The 24,097-nt window shown below is 58.4% G+C and overlaps 1 protein-coding gene across 2 annotated transcripts; it reads right to left on the minus strand.

Annotated features, from left to right (window-relative positions):
- Positions 1-624: 624 nt before the first annotated feature.
- COLEC11 (collectin subfamily member 11) lies at positions 625-23,680 on the minus strand. 2 transcript variants are annotated; one of them, XM_027550698.1, is made up of 7 exons: positions 23,606-23,680; positions 19,908-20,050; positions 12,306-12,377; positions 5,934-6,005; positions 3,576-3,629; positions 1,577-1,672; positions 625-1,391 (listed from the first exon to the last, which is right to left on the minus strand). In XM_027550698.1, the coding sequence occupies exons 2-7, from the start codon at positions 20,023-20,025 to the stop codon at positions 1,000-1,002; spliced, it is 804 nt and encodes a 267-aa protein (XP_027406499.1). In that variant the 5' UTR covers positions 20,026-20,050; positions 23,606-23,680; the 3' UTR covers positions 625-999. The 2 variants fall into 2 exon arrangements, with proteins under 2 accessions (XP_027406499.1, XP_027406497.1); XM_027550696.1 differs by lacking the exon at positions 23,606-23,680 and adding an exon at positions 23,149-23,417.
- Positions 23,681-24,097: the final 417 nt, after the last annotated feature.

A 24,097-nucleotide genomic window follows, 5' to 3' on the forward strand; every position in this document is an offset into this window, starting at 1 on the left:
ATAGTCAGGTAGCCAGGGCCTCGCTCCCAAAACAGACTCGCAGGAGGCCCTGAGACTGTTTCCCCACAGCCCCCTTCTGGTCCCCAGCCCCAGCTGTTTTCCTTTGTACGTGCACATCTACATGCTTCCTTAGAAAAATGAAGATGCTTGTTATATTTTTGCTGAGGTTTCTGACATAACAGGAGGAAGAACCATGGGTGACTGTGGCGGGCAGCTTCTAGAATGGTCCCCACTGGCCCCGCCCCCAGGAGTCCTCTCCTGAGTGTAGGCTGGGCCTGGCCACTGGCTCCTGAGACGGGGATGCAGACTGCGATGGGGCATCGCTTCCCTGATGGGCTCAGGCTGCACTGCTCAGAGGCACCAACGGTCCTTGGGAGCTGTCCAGGGCAGAGGCGCCCAGCAAGGAACCCAGGCCCCGTCCAGCCACCCGTGTGACCTCATGGTCAAGTGCGGCCAGTGAGGCAGAGCCTGGCTGTGCCTGGCATGAAGTCCTGGCCCACAGCACCTTCAGGGACACCGATGACTTGTCATAAGTTGCTGTTTCAGGGTGACAGTGATACAGGAACAGACAAGGAATACCACTAGTGAGGACTTGGACACGAAAGGACATGGCACATTCAGTCATCAGATTCAGAGCCTTTATTTCTCTTGTTCTTGAAATCTGGGTTTGCAGCAAAGCAAAGCTGTCTCTACTTGATTAACAAAGAAAAGGAACTTATATTTTAATATAATTTACAGAAGCATTGATCAAAGGCAAGAGGATGCTTTTCCATATATAGTCCTTTATGACCTCACTACCATTGTTTGTACTTAACTGTTGTAATAATTAAAGAAGCTATTTTATACTTTGGACAAAGCCAAGAGCAATTCTGAGTAATAATTACATAACATTTTGGCTACTTAAAGTTGTAAAACTTTAAGTTCTTCAGGAATAATATCCAGAAACACTTGTTTTTCCTTTCAGACACTGGAGATGCAGGGGCTGCAGGGCAGGGCCCCCTACACGTGCTCCTTGTCGAACTCGCAGAGGAAGTGCATGGTAAGGTGGCAGGCCACGTCGTTCCAACCCCCTGAGGCCACCAGCTCCACGCAGTCCTCCTCGTCGTAGGCGTTGTTGGGTTCCCCGCTGCGCCACTTGCTGAAGGTCTGCATCGGCGAGCGGTCCGCGTAGACGAACGCGCCTTCCCTCTCCAGGTCATTGATGCCGATGAAGACGCGGGCCAGGCCGGCCTGCGTGATGTAGGCGGCCAGCAGCGCGTTGGCGGCCTCGTCCTTGGGCATGCTCAGTGTGCCGCCCCGGCCCTGGCAGGCCAGCTGCGCGTCCAGGTAGCGCTTCTCCTCCTTCACCAGCAGGTACATCTTCTGCTCCGTCTCGCGCACCCCGGCAACGGCTGCGACGACAGGGCTGCAGGGTGAGCGCCAGAGGTCCCCGAACGGAGCACCGACCCAGCGCACCGTGCAGTGGGGGCAGACACAGAGTCCCGGCCGGGCCCACGGAAACCACCCCCGCAGCCAGCATTTCACGGGGCAGGGCTGGGGGAGGCCCCGGAGCAGGAAGGTGCCCGGAAGCACGTACCGTTCTTTATGAACTTCAGCTCGGCCGTGAGCTGGGTGACCTGGTTGTCCATCTCCCCGATGGCCTTCCTCAGCTGGCTGCACTCGCACGGGATGCCTGCGGATGGAGACCACGGCCAGCGTGTTAGGAGATGAGCCCCCTCCCCAAAGCACCGACATGATGCAGCAGACACGCAGGCCGTCCAGGCTGTGAGCGAGACTTGACCCTAAAGGCGAGGAGCGGTGGGAGGTCAGCAACAGGGGCGCCCGAGTCAGGTCCGAGTTTCTCAGTCTCGCTCTGGTCCCCGTAGTAAGGAATCAGTGGGGTGCAGAAGTGACACGGGGTGCGCGACAGTGGGGGTCGTGACCGTCACCGCGGGAGGATGTCTGGACCGTGTTTCGGGGGCGGGGGAGAGAAGACGAGACGTTTGAGAAGTGTGGTGGAGCTGGAGCCCTGGGGCGATGTTTGGTCACCCATGCGTGGTCTCCTCCCGGACTCTCAAGAGGACCCTAATCTTCGTGCCCTGAGGAGCTCCACGGGGTAAGGAGCCTTCTCGGAATGTCACTTGGCTGTCACAGCGTCCTAGGCGAGTCGCATGTGGAGGCACACCTGGAGACACACCTGGCTCCAGCATCCGCTCTAGATCAGGACCGGCTGCCGGCTCCGCCCGCCACCCCCGCGACTCGGCCCACCCACCCGCGGCCCCGCCCACCCGCGGCTCGGCCCTCCGGCGGCTCCGCCCACCCACCAGCGGCCCCGCCCACCCGCGGCTCTGCCCTCCGGCGGCCCCGTCCACCCACCCGCGGCTCCGCACCCCCACCCCCTGCCCAGCCCACCAGCGGCTCCGCCCAGCCGCAGGACTTTTCCCCATTCCTGAGGACTCCGCCGCATGAGCGCTCAGCCCACCGTCGCAGTCTGATCGTCAGCTTCGGTGTCTGGCCCGTCATCCAGACTCCCAGCCACCCTTTATCACCGAGAGCCCGAACACCCCTACCACCCACAGGGCGCCCTCATCCCGGGGCACCTGGCACCACCGCGCCTGGGTGGGTTCGCTCTGAGGGAACTTTCTCTGAGACGTGTCTTCAAGGTCTCTGAGGGCCGAGCTGGAGGGCTGGGCCCGCTGTCCACCCGATGGGCCCCTCAGCGCGCACAGGGGCCGCCCCTGGGACGCGGACACCGCGTTCCCACCTCATCCAGAATCTGTGAGGTGTCTCCTGCGTCACCGGCAGGGGGGTGGGGGGACAGACAAGGACCGGCAGGTGCAGACCCGCCAGGAGGGGGTCTCAGCAACGGGTCTGAGCTGCCGCGAGAGCCGAGGGAGGGCGTGGCAGGGACGGGAAACAGGACAGCCGAAGCGGGTGACCGCAGGGACAGTCCGGCAGGGGTGGGGGAGGCTGTGTGTGGACAACGTGAACGCGGCAGGGACGCTGGAGGCGCGAGCTGGGCAGTGGGCTGGCCAGTGAGGGGGGTGGGGGCGGGCGGCTCCTCCTGGAGAAGGAAGCGGGGGCAGCAGAGGGGCTCCTCCGGGGAGAGAGGGGAAGTGGGGGTGACAGGACGCTGACAGAGAGGACGGGTCTGCCCGCAGCCGGGCCTCCGCAGCCCCCAGGAGGGGTGGCCGGCAGGGACGAGCTGGGCTGGGGTCCCCTGGGGAGTCTCCTGCAAGGACTCCAGAAAGAGCAGAACCAGAAGGTGCAGACATGCTTTTCAAAGAAGCCGGGTGCTCAGAGCAAGTAGCTCCCCAGAGACGCATTAGGAAAGGACCCCTGTGTCTGAGCCGAATGAGGAGCTGGGACCACATGCAGTCGGCAGGCAGACCACGGCCCTAAGCAGGACAGGGACATGTTCAGGCGGGAGGAAACCGAACACTGAAGGAGTCCACAGAGGGAGCGACACCTGGGGAGGGGAGGGCAGGTACTTGTGCTGCTTTCCAGCCCCTTGAAGCGTGCTGTCATGATTTATATGTTTTAAAAGTGCAGTTTGAACACACGTTTAATAAATCCTTGGACTCTTTATGCCATACCTGGTTCTCCGTTAGGGCCAGGGGGTCCTATGTCACCAGAATCTCCTTTTTCACCTGCAAAAGAGAAGCAAGGCCAAAGTCACCAAGCAGGGCCGGGGCGTGTTCCATGAGCTCAGACTGTCCAGGCGACAGCGTTCATTCTTCCATGGGCAGTGCCTGGGGTTTCTCCCGGTCCCTACTCCCGCAGTGAACTGTAGGGAGGCACAGTCTGTCGGCGATCGCTTCTCCAGGCTCTGCTTACATGACCGGGAACACACACACAGCATGGGACTTGAGAGGTTACCAGACAACCATTCTTCACGTCGATCCTGGAAAGCCAGCATGTTTCCTAGAACATCCATCATCTCAGGAAATCTTGGGCTCAGTGCCAGTCCTGTCCAAGTCCCTCATCACAGCAAGAGAACCCAAGTAGAACATGTGAACTCAGAGATGAATGGACCTTATGGGTTACCCAGCCAAGCAGAGTCAAAATGAGGGCCTCCCCGACCCTCTCTGGGAGGCAGCGAGGTGTCACCATGGACACCTGGGCGCCAGCCTTCTGTGGACAGGACATGCCACTCAGCCACTCTGACCCTCCATTTCTCCCAACTTATGAAACAAGGGGATCAGAGAAAGCCATGGAGACAGAGCTTCTAGCTGCTTTGAAGTTAGACGATGGATATTTATGTTTAAATCACAGGGATGTCACTAAAGCATATCTTTCTTCCCCCGAGAGCACGTAAGCGCCCCCACTGACCGGGGGGCAGTGAAGGGACAGTGAAGTGCGTGTCCCTGGAGACCCGTGTTCTGTCTGATGGGGATGGAGAGCTCGGCGGGCTCCACCCTGCTGCTGCCTTTGTTTATCAGCATCAGGAGCTTGCAAACGACTTGGGTTCAGCCTGACAAGAGCCCAGCGTGGCAGCCTCAGAGACGCGGAAGCTCAGGTGAGCTGAGCCCACCGAGTACCCCCAGGGCAAGCTGTCCCCCGTGAGACTCTGACATGTACCCAGAGCACATGCTGTGTGTTACAAGCATGTACACCCCTACTCGTAGGCAACACCCACTGCCTTTTGCACAATGGCTGAAAGGCAGAAACCCCTCCATCGACCCGCAGCAGATGAAGGGGCAAGTACAACGTGGTCCATCCACGCAACAGAACATTGTTCAGCCTATGAGGGGAGGAGGTCCTGACGCCTGCTGCAGCGGAGATGAACCTCGGAAGCATCGTAGCAGTGAAGTAAGATACAAACGCACAAAGAGTGTGTGACTCCAGGTATGTGAACTATCCAAGTGGGCAAGTTCACAGACAGAACGCAGATAAGCGGTTGCTGGGGCTGGAGGGGAGAGGGGAGTTACTACTTCATGAGGACAGAGTTTCTCTTTGGAGTAACGAAAGCATTTTGGAAATACGTATACAGCGGTGGCGGCTGCACATCACGGCAGTGAACTTAGTGGTGCTGAACTGGACACTGAAAGTGATGGAGTTTATGTTACCAACGTTTTACCACCACTTTTTAAAGTTTTCCGGGAGCAGTCGTACCCTCCTCTGTGTCACACACATGTGTGTGCTCTGTGACGAATCCCCAGGGCAGGGGCTCCCTGCGGATTTGCTAGGGGCAGAGGCGCTTTGGGGACAGTCCCTGTCCCCAGCGTGGGGCCTGGGGACTGTGCCCCGTCACCCCATCTGGGGCTTTGAGCCATGAGTGTGTCTAGGTGGTCTCTCCTGATGGGGGCCACAGGGACCTGCCCTGGCCCAGCCTGGCCCTGGCAGGAAGGGCTCCTTGGCCAGGACTGTGATGGACGGTGTGCCCACTCGGCAGAGCCCCTGCAGCCTTCCAGGCCCCCCAGCCTTGGTCTCCTGCCGCCAGCACCCGCGACAAGACCTGTGGGGAGCCTCCATGGGACTGGGGGCCTGCCTGCCCCATCATGAGCCCCTGGGGCCAGCAGAGGTGCAGATAAGCCAGGGGCTCAGAAATCATTTGCCGACAGAGGGTGGAGGGGGCAGAGCTGAGGCCGAGCCACCCCTTGACTGCCCTGGGCCTCGTCGTCCAAGCCCAGCCTCCAGGGTCGTGCAGGTCAAAGGGGATGACGTGGGCACTGATGCTGCTTCCCCTGTGCTCATCTCAGGAAGTCTGAGCCACCGAACTAGAGGTGGACACACCGTGTGTCCAGAACACGGTCCTTCCGCTGCTCAAACGGGTCTCCTGATTGTCCCCCGAGCCCGGGCAGCTCATGAGCCCTGCAGGGTGCAAAACCTAAACATCAGGGCAGACCCGATCACGTGTAAAGCACACACGATAAACACGCCCACCAGCTGCTCTCCAAGCACCCAGTGGGGAGCCTGCGAGGGAACGTGAGCCAGAGGTGCGAGTGAAATACCTTTGGAGCCAATGGGGCCGATCTTCCCGTGGCGCCCCACGCCGCCCTTCTGTCCCTTGTCGCCCACGTCTCCTGTGGAAACAACGAGATCACGGTCAGCCAAGGCACGGGTAACGTGTACAGGTAACGGGTAGGCACGCCATCCCCCGGAACACGCATGCACACACAGCCACGCATGCACACACAGCCACGCATGCACACACAGCCATGCACAAAATTCTCCAAGGTCGTGGGGTCAACTGACCCCGGAGGGTTACTCATGTCACCTGCTGAGGTATTTCCCTCCCCTAAGTCTTGCACGCTACGGAACGGCAGAGGCCTCCTCGCACACCCCGATGTCCTCCACTCAACCAAGCCTCAGACCGAGCACTGCAGCCAGCAGGCAAGTCCTACCTCTGTGATGTTGCCCCAGCTCAGACCAGGTCAAGGTCACAGGACAGAATGCAGGCTGAGGGCTGAACCACAGTGGAGACGGAAACACGCCGCCCAGAGCCAGCCGTCTAACATGCCCCCAGTCCAACCAGGGCCGGCTCAGATCCGCACAAGGAGGAGGGGTCGGGGGCAGAGCGCGTGCACGGACGCGCTTGTGTTTATTACAGGACGGGTTCATTGCACAGACCAGGTTCCCAGGGTTAGGTCCCCGGTCCAGCCACGAGGCGAGCTCCTGCCCCAGACACCATATGCCCTGCATGATGCTGGGGGGACACAGGAGCAACAGAGCTCAGCATCTGCTGGAGAAGGTGGCTCTAACCTCAGTAACGAGTACTGTAACAGGAGAGGCACGGGGGCTTCTTGGGGTGGTTCGGCTGGTTTTCACACTGTTTCCTCATTGACCAGCAGGGTCTGCTGGGACAGTTGCCATGGCCTCCTTAGGGGACGTGCAGATCCGCTAAATTAGATTAAACTTGGGCTCCACCAGCAGCCCCATGAAGACCCATGCCCAGAGCAGCTGGAGGTCTCGGAGACCACCTGCCCAACCACAGCTGCAGACGGGAGGGCAGACACACAGAGTCAAAAGACTTCACCTACAGTGTGGACGGGGCGGATGGGTCCCAGCACGAGGGCTCCACTGCAGAGGGGCGGGCCGCTGGAGCCCGGGGAGCAACCTCCTGCCTGGGGAATGCGCTGCCTCACTCAGAAGACCCACCACCGCAGAGGAGCCTGGGTCACATTGGGGTAGGTCGGGTGTGAGCGCGGGCCTGTCACCTGGAGTCTGCTGTTTGCCAAGAAGAGTCCAACTAGAAAAGGTAAGGACCGAGTGCAGAGCTCCTACAAGCTGAGGCTCACATCTCCCGAGACCCCTGCAGCGGGGCGCTCGGAACAACACCTGCCCAGCCCTCTGCTCCCCCGAGATGGCCCCTACCACCCCAAGCAGATAGGAGAGGGGGGGAGGCTGGGAGGAGGGCCTGGAGGGGAAGCACCTCCATCAGGAACAATCTGGTGAAATGCCTCCTCCCCCGCCTCCCCCCACACACAAAACCTTCCAGCTTAGCAGTCGATCAAGTAATGATTCAGTTCATCTGCTGAAGGACGCAGTCAGGGTCTAGCACACACCCTGCTGTTGTAAATAAGTCATAACCTGAGGATGACTGCAGAGCCCCTGGCGTTCAGCCCGTCTGTGAATTGCACAGCCGAACTTCACCACTAATTCAAGGCTGCTACTGACACCGGGCTCCTGTCCCCAGCATGTCTGTGTCCAGCTCCTGCTCTTGGAGGAGTGTGGGAGGTGGTCCCTGCTGTAGGGAGCTCTAAGAAACCAGGTACAGATATGGACAATCAGACGGTCGGACACTAGCGGCTCATGGGGCAGGGAATGGAGGCGGGCCTGGAGCCCAAGGCCAAGGGCAGTGAAGGCACTGTGGGTCTGCAGATCCGGGGAGAGGCCCCGGGGGCTTGTCACCACGTATGGCTGGACCCACCCCAGGGGGGACTCCGCAGGTCTGGGAGGGGTGTCCCCAAGCTCCCAGGCGATGCAGATGCTGGTCTGCATCCTGGTCCCAGAACCAGGCTTGGGGACCCCTGGGGTTTTGGGGGTGCGAGAAGGCTGGAGGTGCAGGAGCCCGCCTGTGCAAGCCAAGGCTGGGGGTCAGTCAGCCCTGCATCTGGGCCCTCAAAGTCGACTCTCTCCAAACAGTGTGATAATAACGTTCTCCTTGTGGTCTGAGACGCTGGGCACACGACGCTGCCCACCTGCCCCGGAGGAGCCGTGTGCGAGGTGCTCAGAACTTGGGCCCTGGCCCTGGCTGAACTCCCCTTGTCATCTGACCCCGCCTGGACCCACCCAGACACACAGAGCCTTGGGCACACCACCTCACACACCGGAATCTACAATTTAACACATCGCAGAGTGACTCCAAGGCCCCAGAGCCGGTGGCCTCACAAGAGGGCCTCTGTACAGAAGGCCGGGCCCTGGGGGAAGCTGGGCCCCAAGTGAGGGGTCACCCTGGCCAGCACAACCAGCACCCTGCCCTACACGGTTCCCACACATCAGGCTCCCGGAGGGCAGAGTGACAACAGCCACCACCTGTGGGTGCTGCTGCGGGCAGTGGTGGTGCTCGGCAACTCATGTGCGCGCACACACGTGTACACACACACACATCTATATCACACACGTGTACACACACACATCTATATCACACACGTGTACACACACATCTATATCACACGTGTACACACATCTATATCACACACGTGCACACACACATCTATATCACACGCGTGCACACACACATCTATATCACACGCGTGCACACACACATCTATATCACACGCGTGTACACACATCTATATCACACGCGTGTACACACACGTCTATATCACACACGTGTATACACACGTCTATATTACACGTGTGTATACACACATCTATATTACACGTGTGTATACACATACACACATGTGCCTGTTACATGTGTGCACACACATGTATACTAACACATATACATGTGCACACGCATTCGTGCGAGTGTGCACGTATACATGCCTGTGCATGTGTGCATCATCCATACACATGTCGACACTCAAACACGCACACACGCACGGACAACACATCCAGACACGCAAACGTAAACACACGCCCTGCAACGCTGTCATCCTCGATGCACTTGGGCTGGAACCTGGGAGCAGGAGCCCAGCAGGTCCTGCAGTGTGACCCTGCGCATGCATGCGAGACCTTTGGGGTGTGGGCTGCCACTCCTCAAGGAATATTCTCTCTGTGGGGTTTGCTGGAGAAGAAAGAGGCGAGAGCCACTGGGTCCCCTGACAGATCCACACCCATGGTCAACCAGAAGCAGCAGAAAAGCCGGGTGACTGCCAACCCGGCGGGGACTGGACGCAACAAAAGAGCCCACTGCCTGCTGCCCCCTCTCGAGTCCTTTAGGACAAAAAGCAAACTCCCCCGCCCTGGGAACACACTGGACACACTCAGACCCTGTCCTTCCAGGCCTCCGGAGCTGGCGGTGGTGCCTACAGGGAGCCCGTCCCCTCCGCTAATGAGACAGGCACTGCGCACATTGTCCTCTGGACACGCACGGGGACGGGGCTCGCAGCGGGCTGGCGATCCTCATTAATTTTAATGAAGATCTCACACGGTCCTTTGAAGAGGAGACAGGGCAGAAAGAGCACTTGGCAACCTGCTTCCTCAGCGATTTTTAACGGGGATGACACACGCGTTCCAGCGCCTAGAAAGCCCATCAGGGGCGGGATCGCCCTCCACCCTCCCACACCCCCCAGCTCCCGTGCTCCAGGGGCCGGCGGGCGGCCTCTTAGCTGCGTGTCTGGGGACTTGAGACGACACGCGTTTAGCAGGTGGTGTCAGCAAGCACAGCTTGTGTGGGAAGTGCGGGCAGGACTCGCATTCCAATGAAGGACCCCGACAACGGTGGGGGAGCGGGGGGGTGGGTTCTGCCGCAGCGCATGGGCTGTCTTTGTTCTTCCAGAAAAGCCAGCCAGCAGCTTGCAGGCACTTTCTGCTGCAGCTGCTTTGAGTTCCCAGCAGGGGGGCTGCTCCTTGTGTGACCAGAGACCCCCCCCAACACATGGCATGCCAGCCAAAGTGGGAGGCCCCCGCCTGCAGCAGCCCCACATCGACCCAGCCAGCCCTCCATGGAAGCTGAGCTGAGAAGGGCGCCAGGGACAGGGTGCCGCAGTCCCATCCAACCCACCCCCTGGCACCGGCTGCCAATCTTACCCACCTCGGCCGCCCCCCAAACCAAAGCTGAAGCTGCATAAGCCCAGCTGGTCCTTCTGGTTGGAGGAGCATTTCAAGGTAGAGCGTCTGCCCAGAGGGCAGCAGGGGGAACTCAGCCCAGCGTGGCCAGATGCCTCGGCACAGACCACCCCCCTCCCTGGAACCTGGGGAGGGGCAGGTCCCCGCACAGTCACCCCGGCCCTCAGACAGGCCACCCACAGATTTCAGACGCACTCCTTCCAGATGTTTCCCAGACAACTGACTGAGGGCCTTCCAACGGCCGGGTCCTTGATGGGATGGGAAGACTCCAGTCAGGAGCCAGCGGAGAGGGGAAGGAAGGGGTCCCATGGGGAAAACGGTGCACACCAGGGAGACTGGACACCCATGGGACATTCTGGACATCTGGAGGGAATCCCTCACACTTTCTCAGCAACTAACAAAAAAGTTCCCGGTCAGACAACTAGGATCTCACACGCCTCAGGGCAACTAAGGCAGCGGGCCGAAACTAGAGAGTCTGCGCTGCAACGAGAGCCCCGCCGCGTCCCCGCGAGGCCTGATGCAGCCAGAGAGGAAAATACGTCTTTTTTAAAAAGCACACTGATGTAGCCTCTCACTGCCGCCAGGCTGGCAGCTCTCTGAGGCAGGGAGGGTGATGGCGGATGGCCTCCTTTTGCTTCAATAAGAAAGGGTGAACAGATTTGACCCTTTGTTCAAAAGACACCAGCATTTCGATCTACAATTACATGCCTGGAATTTATCTTCAAGCTCCACTCATGTACATTAAGAATGACATTTAAAGATGACTCACTGCAGCAAGGCCCTAGGAAACTGCAAACCTGCAGTTACAGGAGACCAGCCAGCTAAAGCACGGACACCGTGTCGTCAGGAGGGAGCGAGCAAACCCGTGTGTCCTCCTGTGGATGGAGCTCCAAGTGCATGGCAAGCGGGAACAGAACGCACGACGGTGCATACATTTTGCAACTGCTCCTACAGAGCAGGGAAGACCAGAGCTCACTTGGCCGTTCCAAAATAGCTCTGCGAAGATGAAGAACCCTGACAGGTGGTCAGCGGGGAGGGTGGCTGGTGGGGAAGGAAGGAGGCTAGTCCCTGGGAATATACGTTTTGAACTTTGAGCCAGGAGCATAGTTGGTTTATTTTTGAATTAATTTGTTCCAAGTAACGGGAGAATAAATAAAAACCGGCTCCTGGGCTTGACGGAGGGGTGGTGGTGACAGAACCGCTCTAGGTCTTGCCTGGGACCAGGGTTTCACATGCCAAAGCCACGGACGGCACATCCCAAAACGCGACGGTGGGTAAATCACACCTCAAAAGCATGAGCAAACAGCAAGGGCTGACAAGCACAATGGCCTTTCCCGTGTGGCTGCAACCTCCTCCTGACACCAGTGTTGAGAGCTCGGCTGGGGCCAGAGCATCTCAGGGCATGGTCTCCCAGGACAGTGTCCCAGCGTTGACAGAGCACTCGACACACCGCTTTTAAGGACTTTGCAAATTTTAAAGCAGCAGCAGTAAGTGAACTCTAAAGGGGACATTGGTTGACATCGCCATGCACCGTGTAGCTGCTTCCCTGTGAACCTCAGCACCAGCCCAGTAAGCAGGCTACACGACACCGTTTTACTAACGAGGGAACAGGTTCAAAGTGACTTCCGTTCTCGGGTTTCAGAACCCCCCAAAAAATGACTAGGGTCCATCAGCCATAAACAGGAGGCCACAGAGTGCCCCCCACCATGGCCCACCCAAATCTGTGCCCTCTCCCCTGCACACCATGTAACTGCTTCCATCACTGTTTGCACGCCCTCATAATTGTGCCTGCGTGTAACAATCACTGGCACGTGAGGGCCAGCCAGAGCCGAGCGCCATGCCCTGAGCCGTCCCGCGACGTGCGCCTCCCAGGAGGCACTTTGTTTCTTGGCAGGCAGGACCCGGGAGCACTGTTTACAGAGCACTCTGGGCACCTGCTCACTCACACCCCCCACCTCTTCTCCCCCGCAGTGCCCCGGGGCCAGGGGCGGCAGGTACCCTGGGCACCTGCTCACTCACACCCCCCACCTCTTCTCCCCCGCAGTGCCCCGGGGCCAGGGGCGGCAGGTACCCTGGGCACCTGCTCACTCACACCCCCCGCCTCTTCTCCCCCGCAGTGCCCCGGGGCCAGGGGCGGCAGGTACCTTTCTCTCCCGTGGGGCCGACTCTCCCGGGCCGTCCTGGGGCGCCTTTGTCCCCCTTCTCACCAGCATCCCCTGCGGAAGAAGCCACAGGCCGTTAGGACCTCACGCCAAGCTCTGGGCCCTGGCCTCTGTGCGGAGGGAGCAACCAGAGAAAGCTGCTCCACGTCTGTGCCTCCGGCCGGGGCCCCGACCTCCCTCCTGCCCAGCCCCCAGGGGCTTCATCCCCGCTCCCCGACCCCGTCCCAGCCGGTCTCCCTCCCCGGTCTGCTCTCAGGACTCTGCGTCCTCACCCACCCTCTCCCTGCAGCAATGCTCCGGCCCCTCTCCAGACTGGCGCCCAGTCTTTCCACTGGTTCTGTTTCATTTATTTTGTTCAAAACTGAAACAGGGAACTGGGCTGTCTGTTGAGTCTCCTGGGTACCACATACTTGGCACGTCCCAAATCGACCCCAGGGTTTCCCCCAGGAGTGAGTCTCTTCTGTGGACTTTCCTGCCGTTGAGACATCGACTCGCCCAGACGCCAAGCCCCAGGCCCTGAGTTGTTTCTGGTTTTCCATCCCCCTCGTCAAGGCTAGCGGGCTACAGTCCATGGGGTCGCAAAGAGACAGAGAAGTCGCTCAGTTGTGTCTGACTCTTTGTGACTCCATGGACTGTAGCTGACCAGGCTCCTCCATCCATGGGATTCTCCAGGCAAGAATATTGGAGTGGGTTGCCATTTCCTTCTTCAGGGAATCTTCCCAATCCAGGGATCAAACCTGGGTCTCCCACACTGCAGACAGACTCTTTACCATCTGAGCCAAAGACTGGGACGCAACTGAGCCAGTGAGTATCCACCAACTGTGCACAGGCCAGCCAGCTCCCCCGGTCTCCCTCTGCAGCCCCCATGCCCGGCCGTGTCTCTGCAGCTCTGGGGGCGTGTGGACCACGAGCCTGCCCTCACGCAGCTCGGCACAGAGGACAGGTCGTAGAGAACCCTGCCGGAGCAGGTCAGGATGTGGCAGGAGCGAGGGTGAAGTCCTGACAGAACATCCAGTCCTCCCCCTGCCCGCCCCGGTCCCCGCTCCAGTCCAGGCCAGAACAACCTTCCTAAAACACAGAGCCCATCAGGACACCTCCCTTGGTTGGAGATTCAAAACCACCAACAGCCAAATGTCCCTAAAAATAACGTCCCGTCTCTAAGCCCCACAAGCCTGTGCGCAGAGCCCAGGTCTTTCTCACATGCTGCTTCCACCTGGAGGGGTTTCATCTCATCATCGGACCCTCCAGGAGGCTTCACCTCCCCACCCCCCGCAAGGTGGGTCTCCCTTCTCTGGAGATGGGGAGCCTGTCCTCACCACAGTCATCATGGCTTACGTAGCCTCCCGCTGCCCCTGCTCCCAGGAGTAGCTGTGGCTGATGCGCCTTCCCCGGCGTGCACAAGTCTGAGTGCACTTCTGTCCTGTGTGAACGTGTCCTGTGCACCTTCACGGGGTGGCCGTCTTCTCTGAGATTACCAACTCCCCAGTGACATTCCCCAAACCGATCATCTGGCCCAAAGTGTGTGGGCTGGGAAGCATTCAACAAAGAGACGAGCAAAGTGAGCACCAAGGAGACCTGGAAGCTGAGGGGCCGTGTCACTGCCACCCCAGCACAGCCGTGGTGGTTCCGGGGGCCACTACGCAGGGCGACCAGCATGTGCAGCACACACGGGCCCTTGAATCGCAGGGTAGTTCTCGGGATTTTTTCTTATATTTCAAAAAGGAATGGCAACCCACTCCAGTACTCTTGCCTGGAAAATATCATGGATGGAGGAGGCTGGTAGGCTACAGTCCATGGAGTCGCAAAGAGACACGACTGAGTGACTTCACTTTCTCTCTTTAAAAAGGAAGGAAACCATTACAGCAATGGTACTGGGAGAACCACTGAAAGTCCGGCATGAAGAACCAGCTAACAGACTCATCTGTTACCGCCAGGAATTGGCAGACACTGCAGGGCCACCGGCATCGTGATGGAGAAGGAACAACCCAGGAGGCAGGCCTCGGGGGGCAGCCAGAACCTGCTCTGAAATGAGACCCGGAGGATCCCCGCAAAGATGAGAGGGAACAGGAGCAAACGGCAGTGAAGAAGGACCACCTAGGGATCTTCTGCATCAGATGAGTTTCCAAAACCAGTTACTCTATAGACAGGGCTTCCCAGGTAACACTAGTGGTAAAGAACCTGCCTGCCAATCCAGAAAGATGTGGGTTCCATCCCTGGGTCGGGAAGGTGCCCTGGAGGAGGGCATGGCAACCCACCCCAGTATTCTTGCCTAGAGAATCCCATGGATAGAGGAGCCTGGAGGGTGACAGTCCATGGGGGTCGCAAAGAGTCGGACATGACTGAAGCAGCTTAACACACACATAGACAGGCTGAGCAACCGAATAGCCAATGACAAGGCTAGTTTATGAAACAAAAGATTAGACAGAAGGACTTGGATGAAGGGCTGAAAAGTTTTGTTTCAGTTTTGAAGTTATCCAGTCGGGAGTTGAAGAAAAAAACCCACAAATCCCCACACCCACCACTCAGGAATTCCGGAAAGGGGAACAGACGTTCGAGCCTTCATAGCTGTGATTTTCCAGCTCTGGGGAAAGTCACGAAGGGTGTGATGCGAGCACCCAGGGAGCGGGAGCAGAAAAAAATGGGGGAAACAACTCAGACGTGCTAGAGTGACAGACGGGACGTGGGAGTAAAGAGAAAATTCTGCAAGCAACACAAGCAAAAGGAATTTTTAGAGCCTGTGTGCACGTGAATGGGGATTAGACAGACGTAGAATCCCCAGTAGCGACATGGGCCACAAGAATAAATGAGGCAGGCTTTCAACAAAAGCCCGCAATTTAGACAAAGATCAGAAGGGGCCTCCCCGATGACCCGGCTTCTGACGGGGGCCTGCTGAAGCAGGCGGATGAACCCAGTGGGGAGTGGGGGGAGAGGACCACCTGGGCGGGTGAGGAGCCGCGAGCCGGGGGTCTGGGATGTTGGGTGGGGAGCCCGGAGCAGCTGGCGCTGGGACCAGATGCCCCGCCGGGCTGAGGGAGGGAAGCGCCCACCAGGGCACCCCCTGCATTGTGGGAGGGCAGCGAGGAGGGTGTGTCCGCGTCTCTGAGAGCACCTGGGGAGCCCGGACCTCACGGAGGCCTCAACAATCCTGGAAAAGTAGCGCCAGCAAACCCCCCAGGTTTTCTTTCGTCTGTTAAGATGGACTCAGAGAGCTCACACACGCTCCAGTCATCTCCATAGCAACACCACCTCGCCCCCGCCCCCCGCCGCCCCATGTGATGCGGGCACCGTGTCCACTTCACGGATGAAGACTCAGGCCAGAGACAGGCCACGCCTCCCGGGACCGCCAAGCCCCGGGAGAGGATAGGCTGCCAAGCCCCTCCTCGGGGAGAGAAAGCCGTCAGTCATGCCGCCTCCTGCCCTGCGTCCACCCACTTCCACGGCCGTCTCCGAGGATCCAGCAGGGGTTGGAGTAAGGATCCAAGGTCAGCAAGAGCCTGAAGAGCCCCAAACGTCACCTCATATTTCCCGACTCTCCTCGCTGAGACAGGAACAGGAATAAGACGTCGCCGGACACAGTTAAGGCTTCCTGAGGAGCCGGACCCGTAGGGCTTCTTTCTTTTTTCTAATTAATTTAATTGTGGGGTAATTACTTTACAATACCGTGGTGATCTCTGCAGTACACTGACGTGACTCAGCCACGGGTACAAACGTGTCCCCCTCCCCCCATCCTGAACCCCCTTCGCACCTCCCTCCTCCGAGGGGTTTCTCTCCCGAGTCTAGGCAGAAACCCCCTCCTCGCCCTTCTCCTGAGGCTCTGACCCGTGACTCTCTGGCTCCAGGCCCTTCAAGCCTCCCCCAGTGGATGGAGGCCCCAGCCTTCCTCAAGGTCCTGCCGTGGGGCGTCCAGAACCTGCAGTCCGCGGGCCTCCTCATCCTGGGCCATGTAGGCTGTCCCACCTAGCTCCCTCATCTCTGACGAAGAGGGGACGACCCGTGTGCACACGGCGTGCTGGGGGTCGCTGGAAAGACTCACCCCCCTCCCCACCCACCCTTGGAGGCAGCCCAGACCCCGAGACTCAGCGGCAGGAAGCTCCTGACCACCTGTCCTGTGACCTTGACCTTGACCTCCTCTCTGCAGGCACGCCCTAGAGGCGCTTCCAGGAACATAGGCGATTTCCAAGCCCTGTTGGTGTTCAGCAGGGCTTGAATTCATGGAGTCTGCTGTCTGGGGGCACAGAGCCTGCGCTCCTGCGGGGCTGGGGGTGTGCTCGCTGGTGACTGTCTTCCTGACCCCTCCCGCACACACGTTACACGTATCCCGCAACGCGCACGCACCCAGGAACGCCGGAGCCTTTCCCCACAGCTGGGTCTCTGTCGGGCGCTGATCTGGGGCCAATTTGCTACATCAGGTTCTGAATGACGGATATTTGTAGTGTCTCGACCAGCAGAGGCTGACGCTCCGCTGTCTTGCTCATTTCCCGCGGCCGTGTGCATATGTCCTCGGGCCTCGCCGAAGGGAAGACCACGTGTCCTGTGCGTATGGCTCGCCCCGCGCCTGCGCACCACGCGGACCGTGCGCGAGCTCCCCCGCCTAGACCGTACTCAGGGAGACTCTCCACCCGAGCGGGAAGGCACGCCCGTCAGTAGATTCAGGCCGTGCATCGCCGGGCTGAGTCCACAGCCGCCAGGGGAGGACCACAGCGGCTCGGCTCTCACCACACCTGCTGCAAATGCCTGCGGGCAGGCCTCCCCAGGCCAAGCGCAGGGCAGAGGTGCCCAGCTTAGGGAGGAAGGGGCCGGGAGACTGCAGGAGAAGAGGGTACGGGCCGGAGCAACATTTTAGAAGAGCGAAATGCCCAAGTGTGTGTATGAGTCAACTAACTGGTTTTATCAACCTCCCTGCAATCAATTTTTTTCCATTGTTCATGTATGGATGTGAGAGTTGGACTATAAAGCTGAGCACTGCAGAATTGATGCTTTTGAACTGTGGTGTTTGAGAAGACTCTTGAGAGTCCCTCGGACTGCAAGGAGATCCAACCAGTCCATTCTGAAGGAGATCAGTCTTGGGTGTTCATTGGAAGGACTGATGTTGAAGCTGAAACTCCAATACTTTGGCCACCTGATGGGAAGAACTGACTCATTGGAAAAGACCCTGATGCTGGGAAAGATTGAGGGCAGGAGGAGAAGGGGATGACAGAGGATGAGGTGGTTGGATGGCATCACCGACTCAATGGAGATGAATTTGGGCAAACTCCAGGAGTCGGTGATGGACAGGGAGGCCTGGGATGCTGCAGTCCATGGGGTCGCAAAGAGTCGGACACGACTGAGCAACTGAACTGAACTGAACCAATCAATTGGATAAAACCTTCAGAATAACGATGCTGTTTTAAAATCTCTGAGTGGCAGGCTTGCTAATACACACTTGTATTCTCCTTCCTGCAACCCCATTGTTCCAGCCATAATGGAAAGGGCTCTTACTCTCTCTGAATGCAAAGAGAGATTGCTATTTTTGGGTCTGCAAACGGACCTCATCTCGAGCACAGTGCCAGTTGGGGGGAGGCTGCCTGGAGTCGTGCTGAGAAGCCCCTGTGACTCAGTGGAGGAGGTGTCCGCATGGGACGGTGGAGGTGGCAGCATTTAAGATCCCCTGTGCCTCCAGGCTCCGTTTCTAAGGAGATGGGCACCGACTCGTCCTCTTGGGCTGAGCCTGGCCCGGCGTTTGTCTAATGGACAAGGGGAGGCCACGCACCTCCTCTTTCATCTTAAAAGCAGGACCCGTATTGTGTTTTTACTTCCATCCCCACTGGCCAAGGCCATTCCTGACACGCGTGCAGTCATCAGACCTTTCACAGGCTCTTGTGGGCACATTCTGGGCAGGTGTGGCCGGCGGAGCCCTCGTCCCTTCCCTGGCTCCCTGTGTGGCTGGAGCACCCAGTGGTCGGGAAGCCACTTGGAGAGGGCAGAGGGCGGCAGGGCGTCCCTTGTGCCCTGAATCTGGGTGTGACGCTGATGCTCTACACACCAAGCGCTGGAGAAGTCCCAGCCTCACCACGACCCTGAGCCTCATGGAAGGGCCTCCTAGGGTCAGAAAGGTCTCTCTCCGCTCCTGGGGCCTCCTGCTCTCTGCAGCCGGGGAGCATCCCAGAGCGCCTGCGAGGTCAGAGATGGAGCTGTGAGCTGGGGATCCAGGCGGTGAGGACCAGCTGAGCGCAGCTGCCCCCTGCTCCCCCTCTCCCCCGCCGCAGTGGCCCAGGTCTGGGGGGCGGGCCCTGCTGTGATGCCAGAGCCTTGCTCTGCAGGGGGCATGCATGCACGTGGACCTGAGCATCTCCCCTCCACTCTTCCCCCGCTGCCTACCACCGCCCCCACCACCCCTGCCCTGTAAAGCCCAGAACACTGAATCCCTCCTCGCTTCCGGTCAGCACCTTCTCAGCCCAGAAGGCTCTCACGCGGCCCCGCAGTTCTGAGTCAGAACATGCCGCGGAGAGTAACCAGGCGAGGTGCGGGCGGCTCCGTCAGCGTGACTCTGGGGCCGGTTCACAAGAAGCCTGCAGAATCCAGCATCACAAAGCTCGCCGCACATAGCTGCTGCAGCTTCTGTTTGCCAGTTATCCTTCAGCAAAGCTGGATATCTAAGAAAGAACCAGCTGCCCAGATTTCCAAGGGCTTTCGTAAACATACTAGGAAGTTTCTCCACTGGAATTGCCGATTTGATGTCGGCAGACTAGCATGAAACTACACGTGTGAGACGAGGCTGCCCCGAGATCCGGAATCCAGACCGCAGGCTAAGTGACAGCGTGTAGCCCGTGGCCCCAGACATCCCACACTGCCGCTTGGAGCCTGTCCGACTGCCTGCTGGCGGGTGAGCCTTGGCGAGCAGGGTCTCGGCAGATTCACCGACACACTCCCTCTGTGGGAGAACTCGCATCGCGTTTGCTCACTGCACCCGCCCAGCCTGTGCGTGTGGGAGGGGCGGGGAGGACAGCCGGTCAGCTCTCTGCGGACTGGCCTTCACCTGGCAGTTCAGTGGCTCATCACTGCCCGCAGCACGGTGTTAGGTGGTGAGAGACCACTGCTGAAGGAAGCGACCGGTCCCTGGGGCAGCTGCCGGTGGGGGAGAAAGCCCTGGGGGGCCTGTGGAGCGTGCAGGTCAGAGACACCTCATCTGGATGCGGCAGAAATGGTCCCGAAGCAGATGGAAACAGCATCTTCTCAGAAGTGCCCTCGAGATTCGCTTGTAAACCCAGACACCTGACTCTAGATGCGGCCCCCATTTTCTATTTAATCTGTGGACAAAGCTGAGCTGTAGACAGGCGTGCCTCACCCTCCTGGGCTCTGTGCTCAGAAGCACGGCTGCTGATATGGCAGTGGGTCTCCCTCCAGCTTTTCTTCCAACTTCTGTGTATTTGCATATTTTTATTGGGATTCGGAAGGGACCGTTTAAAACTGCTGACTCTTCCTACAACAACTGCTCCCTGTGTAAAGCATTCTTTAGAACTCCCTCCTGGTTGCGTTTCCCAGGTTACCCGCCTGCCCACCAGCTGCCACGTGGGTGACGCTGCCCGGGAGGCCTGGGGACTCTACCTTTGAGGCCGGGAACGAGGATCTGCACGGAGCAGGCGTCATCCACTGTCTGCTGCGCGGCCCCAGCCCGGAGAACACACAGGAAGGCCAGGCCCATCAGAGCCAGAGCCCGCTTCATGGTGAGGCTGGCAGGACGCTGACTCCTGGAGGGAGGGGGCAGGAATAAACAGTGTCGGGAATTCTGAAAGCCCGACAGTGAGTGACAGTGCACAGGCCGCCTGCCTGGGGCCGCTCCCCTTGTTCTGGGGTGTCCCTCTCTCTCTCCCTCTCTCTCTCTGCCTCTGTCTCTTTCTCACTCGGGTGCCAACTTAAACCTCCACCCAGACGTCCCCTTTGCCCAGCAGTGACAACGAAGACCATATTACTCTAGATTCTCGTCTTCTGGTTCTTTATAACTAAGGTTCAGTACACACAAAGGCGTGTTCATCGTCAAAAACCAAATGCTGGAGAGCCGCCCCTTCACACGACGGCATCCTGACCCCAGTGTCTGGTGCCCGCCCCAGCCCTGCCTCCTGCAGAGGGGCCCGTCCCCACACCTGTGAGCCCGCCCGCTCCCCCTGCCCTGAAGTCGGCTCAGCGGATTCCTGGACAGCGCAGGGCTGGTGCACCCGGCTCTCAGTCATGGGATCCTGGTTCACACTGCGTGGTCTCACCTGCTTTACTCAACAGTTTGTTTTGCTTAGTTGCTCAGTGTGTCCGACTCTGTGTGACCCCGTGGACTGTAGCCCACCAGGCTCCTCTGTCCATGGGATTCTCCAGGCAAGACTACTGGAGTGGGTTGCCTTTTCCTCCTCAAGGGGATCTTCCTGACCCAGGGATCAAACCCTTGTTTCCTGCATTGCAGGTGGACTCTTTACTGCTGAGCCACCAGGGAAGCCCTTAGTCAACAGTAGCGCTCCAGGATGCATGTACATTATGCTGCTACAGGCACCTGTGGCTTATCCGTTATCTCCTTACATCGATGAGAAGGCATCTCAACAGGAGCTCGGGGGTGGGGAGAGAGGGAACCACCACTCTAGCGGCAGATCACTTGTGCTCAGGTCGATGGACACTGGCTTATTGGTGTTTGTGGGATGCAGGCCATGTTCAGATTATTTTAATCCAAAGCGTGCACGAGAATATCCTCTCTAGCTAGAAACAACTGCGTCAGGAGACTACCAGGGTGTTTAGCAAGACCTATTGCTCTGACACTTAAAACACACTTGCTCCTTGGAAGAAAAGCTCTGACCAAGCTAAATAGTGCATTAAAAAGCAGAGACATTACTTTACCGACAAAAGTCCGTATACTCAAGGCTATGGTTTTTCCAGTAGTCATGGATGTGAGAGTTGGACTATAAAGAAAGCTGATTACCGAAGAATTGATGCTTTTGAACTGTGGTGTTGGAGAAGACTCTGGAGAGTCCCTTGGACTGCAAGGAGATCCAACCAGTCCATCCTAAAGGAGATCAGTCCTGAATATTCATTGGAAGGACTGATGCTGAAGGTGAAACTCCAATACTTTGGCCACCTGATGCTAAGAAATGACTCACTGGAAAAGATCCTGATGCTGGGAAAGACTGAAGGTGGGAGGAGAAGGGGACGACAGAGGATGAGATGGTTGAATGGCATCACCAACTCAATGGACTTGAATTTGAGAAACTCCAGGAATTGGTGATGGACAGGGAGGCCTGGCGTGCTGCATTCCATGGGGTCGCAAAGAGCCGGACATGACTGAGTGACTGAACAACAACTGCTCCGACTTGGTCTCGAGAAAGGGGAGCAGCGGGAGGAGGACCCTGAGCGGCAGACAGCCCACTCAGCCCTTCCCTCATCCCCTGGCCCCCTGCCCACTCCTGTGTCTGTGCCCACCCACCCAGCAGGTCCTGCCAGCAGAAGTTGGGGTGGGCAGACCCTGGTGGGAGCCTGTTTCCCAGCCTTCAGGCTCCTTCCTGCCCTCTTAGAAGAGGAATTTTGTTTTATAAACCAGGAAGCTGCAGCTCCTCCTGGCGCCTCTTCAACAACAACACCCTTATCTCCCAGCCAGGACCCGGGAGGCCAGAGCCCTTGAGACTGGGACCCTCCCCTCCGTGAAGGAGGCAGCTTTGCAGAGGGGAAAGGAAATTCAATTTGGAACTTTTAGTAGAAATACATGGTAAGAATGAAACAGGCAATGAAAAAAATGTGGCTTCCTGCAAGCCAAACATTCAGTTGTCCATTTTCATTAAACGCCCACAGCGGGCCCAGCACCTTCCGGCCACCTCGAGGGCCTGCAGAGCATCGCCGTGGGTCTCGGGGGCATAAACCCCACCCCACTCGCCATGTTGTTCCTGCAGCGACACTGGGCGTCCTCACAGCCACAGCAGGGCCAGCGTCACCCCAAAGGCAGGAAGAAGGGGCCTTTTCCGTCTTTCCCTCCCTAACTTTAGAGAATCATCTGTGTGTTCTCTTATTTGGCATATAGGTTGTTCAAAACCGTAAATAAAATTGGGGAGCTGTGAAAGTTTTGGGTGCTGCTCTGCTCATTCCCAGGGCAACACGTTTCCCATCAAACCGAAAACCCAGTTACACACACTCGGTGGCTCCCAGATGTCCGCTTTCAGCTTCAGGACTGCAGCCCAGCTTCAGCCCGCAGGCAGGCGGCTGGTGGGTGGGTGCCCCTGCGACACTGCACAGCCCAGTGCTGGAGGCGGGATGACCCCTCCCCGATCATAAAAGGACCCGACACAAGGGGACCTGACTTGTCCTGACAGTTGCCTTCTGCAGCCCCTCCCGACTCCCGTCACTGAGTCCCACCTGGAGCTGCAGGGCAGACATGAGTTTGGGTAAACTCTGGGAGGTGGTGACGGACAGGGAGGCCTGGTGTGCTGCGGTTCATGGGGCCGCAAAGAGTTGGACACGTCTGAGCGACTGAACGGAACTGAACTGAAAGCAGAGGAGCAGTTCTCCTGGGCACCCCTCCTGTGGGGCACGCACCTGGCTGGGACTCAGGAAAAGCTGCTTCTCCCCGCCTTGAGTCAGCTTGGCAGTGCTTGCCTTGGTCTCCTAGTAACTGGTACACTAAGTGCTTCTTGCTCAGCTCCAGGCAGTCTCCACCATGAACCAGAGAATTATCCCGGCCTTGGTCCCTGCGACAGGCTGACCTGGAGCAGACCGCTCCGCCCTGCACCCGGTACCCCCGGTGCCCCCCAGCAGCCACGCCTCGTGGCCCCAGCATCTCCCGCGTCCCGCCCCGAGGCTGCAGAGGGGCCAGCAGAGTCCCTACCTGAGGCGCACACCAGGTGGAGGGGGAGTCCTGACTGTGGCCACGGGGACCCTGGGCCCCGGGCTGGGGCTGCGCTCAGACCCGCACGCTGGGCAAGTGGCCTGGCTGGCGGCCGGGCAGCGACTCCACTCCGTCCAAGGGCTGCAGCCTTATCTGCAAACGGCTTCCTGTTTGCAAAGCCTCAGGCAGAGGAGGGAGTTTGGGAACTCGGGGACGTGTGAGAAGTCGGGGTCTCAGGGCCCCTCACTCTTCCCCCCAAACTTCCACACCAGTCCCTTCTTTATGCATCTTTCCTGTTCCTCTTTCTTTCTTTTGAATAAATAAGCATGCGTATTGTGGGAATGCAGCAGAGCAGAAAGGGGAGTGACAATTATCACCTGATATCACAGAGAATACAGGCTGACATACTGTATTTTTTTTCCACGTGGGTTTCACTCCAAAACCATGAAGTACTCACCTGCTGCTTGCCGAGACCTAATCTGTGCGTGTGTGTGTGCTGAGTCGCTTCTGTCGTGTCTGACTCTGCAACTCTATGGACTGTAGCCCGCCAGGCTCCTCTGTCCATGGGGATTCTCCAGGCAAGAGTACTGGAGTGGGTTGCCACGCCCTCCTCCAGGGGATCTTCCTGACCCAGAGATCAAACCCTTGTCTCTTATGTCCCCTGCATCGGCAGGCGGGGTTCTTTACCACTGCCGCCACCTGGGAAGCCCTAACCCATGATGAGACCGCAAAAGCCCTCCTCTCACTGGAATTTCGTGGAAGGGAACGCAAGCCAGATCCGTGACTGGATGGATCCGGCTTCCGTGTGGCTGCAAGTGGGGCGCGGGGGTGGGGGTGTCATTTAAGAAGACAGTTGGCAAATTAGGATCATAAAAAGCTAGGTTCAAAGATGAACGTTTATTAAGACTGACAAGAGAAGTTATCACAAATTACAGAAGTAGGGACTGAC

The sequence above is a fragment of the Bos indicus x Bos taurus genome, chromosome 8 (assembly GCF_003369695.1).
Source record: "Bos indicus x Bos taurus breed Angus x Brahman F1 hybrid chromosome 8, Bos_hybrid_MaternalHap_v2.0, whole genome shotgun sequence".
Classification (NCBI taxonomy): Eukaryota; Metazoa; Chordata; class Mammalia; order Artiodactyla; family Bovidae; genus Bos; species Bos indicus x Bos taurus.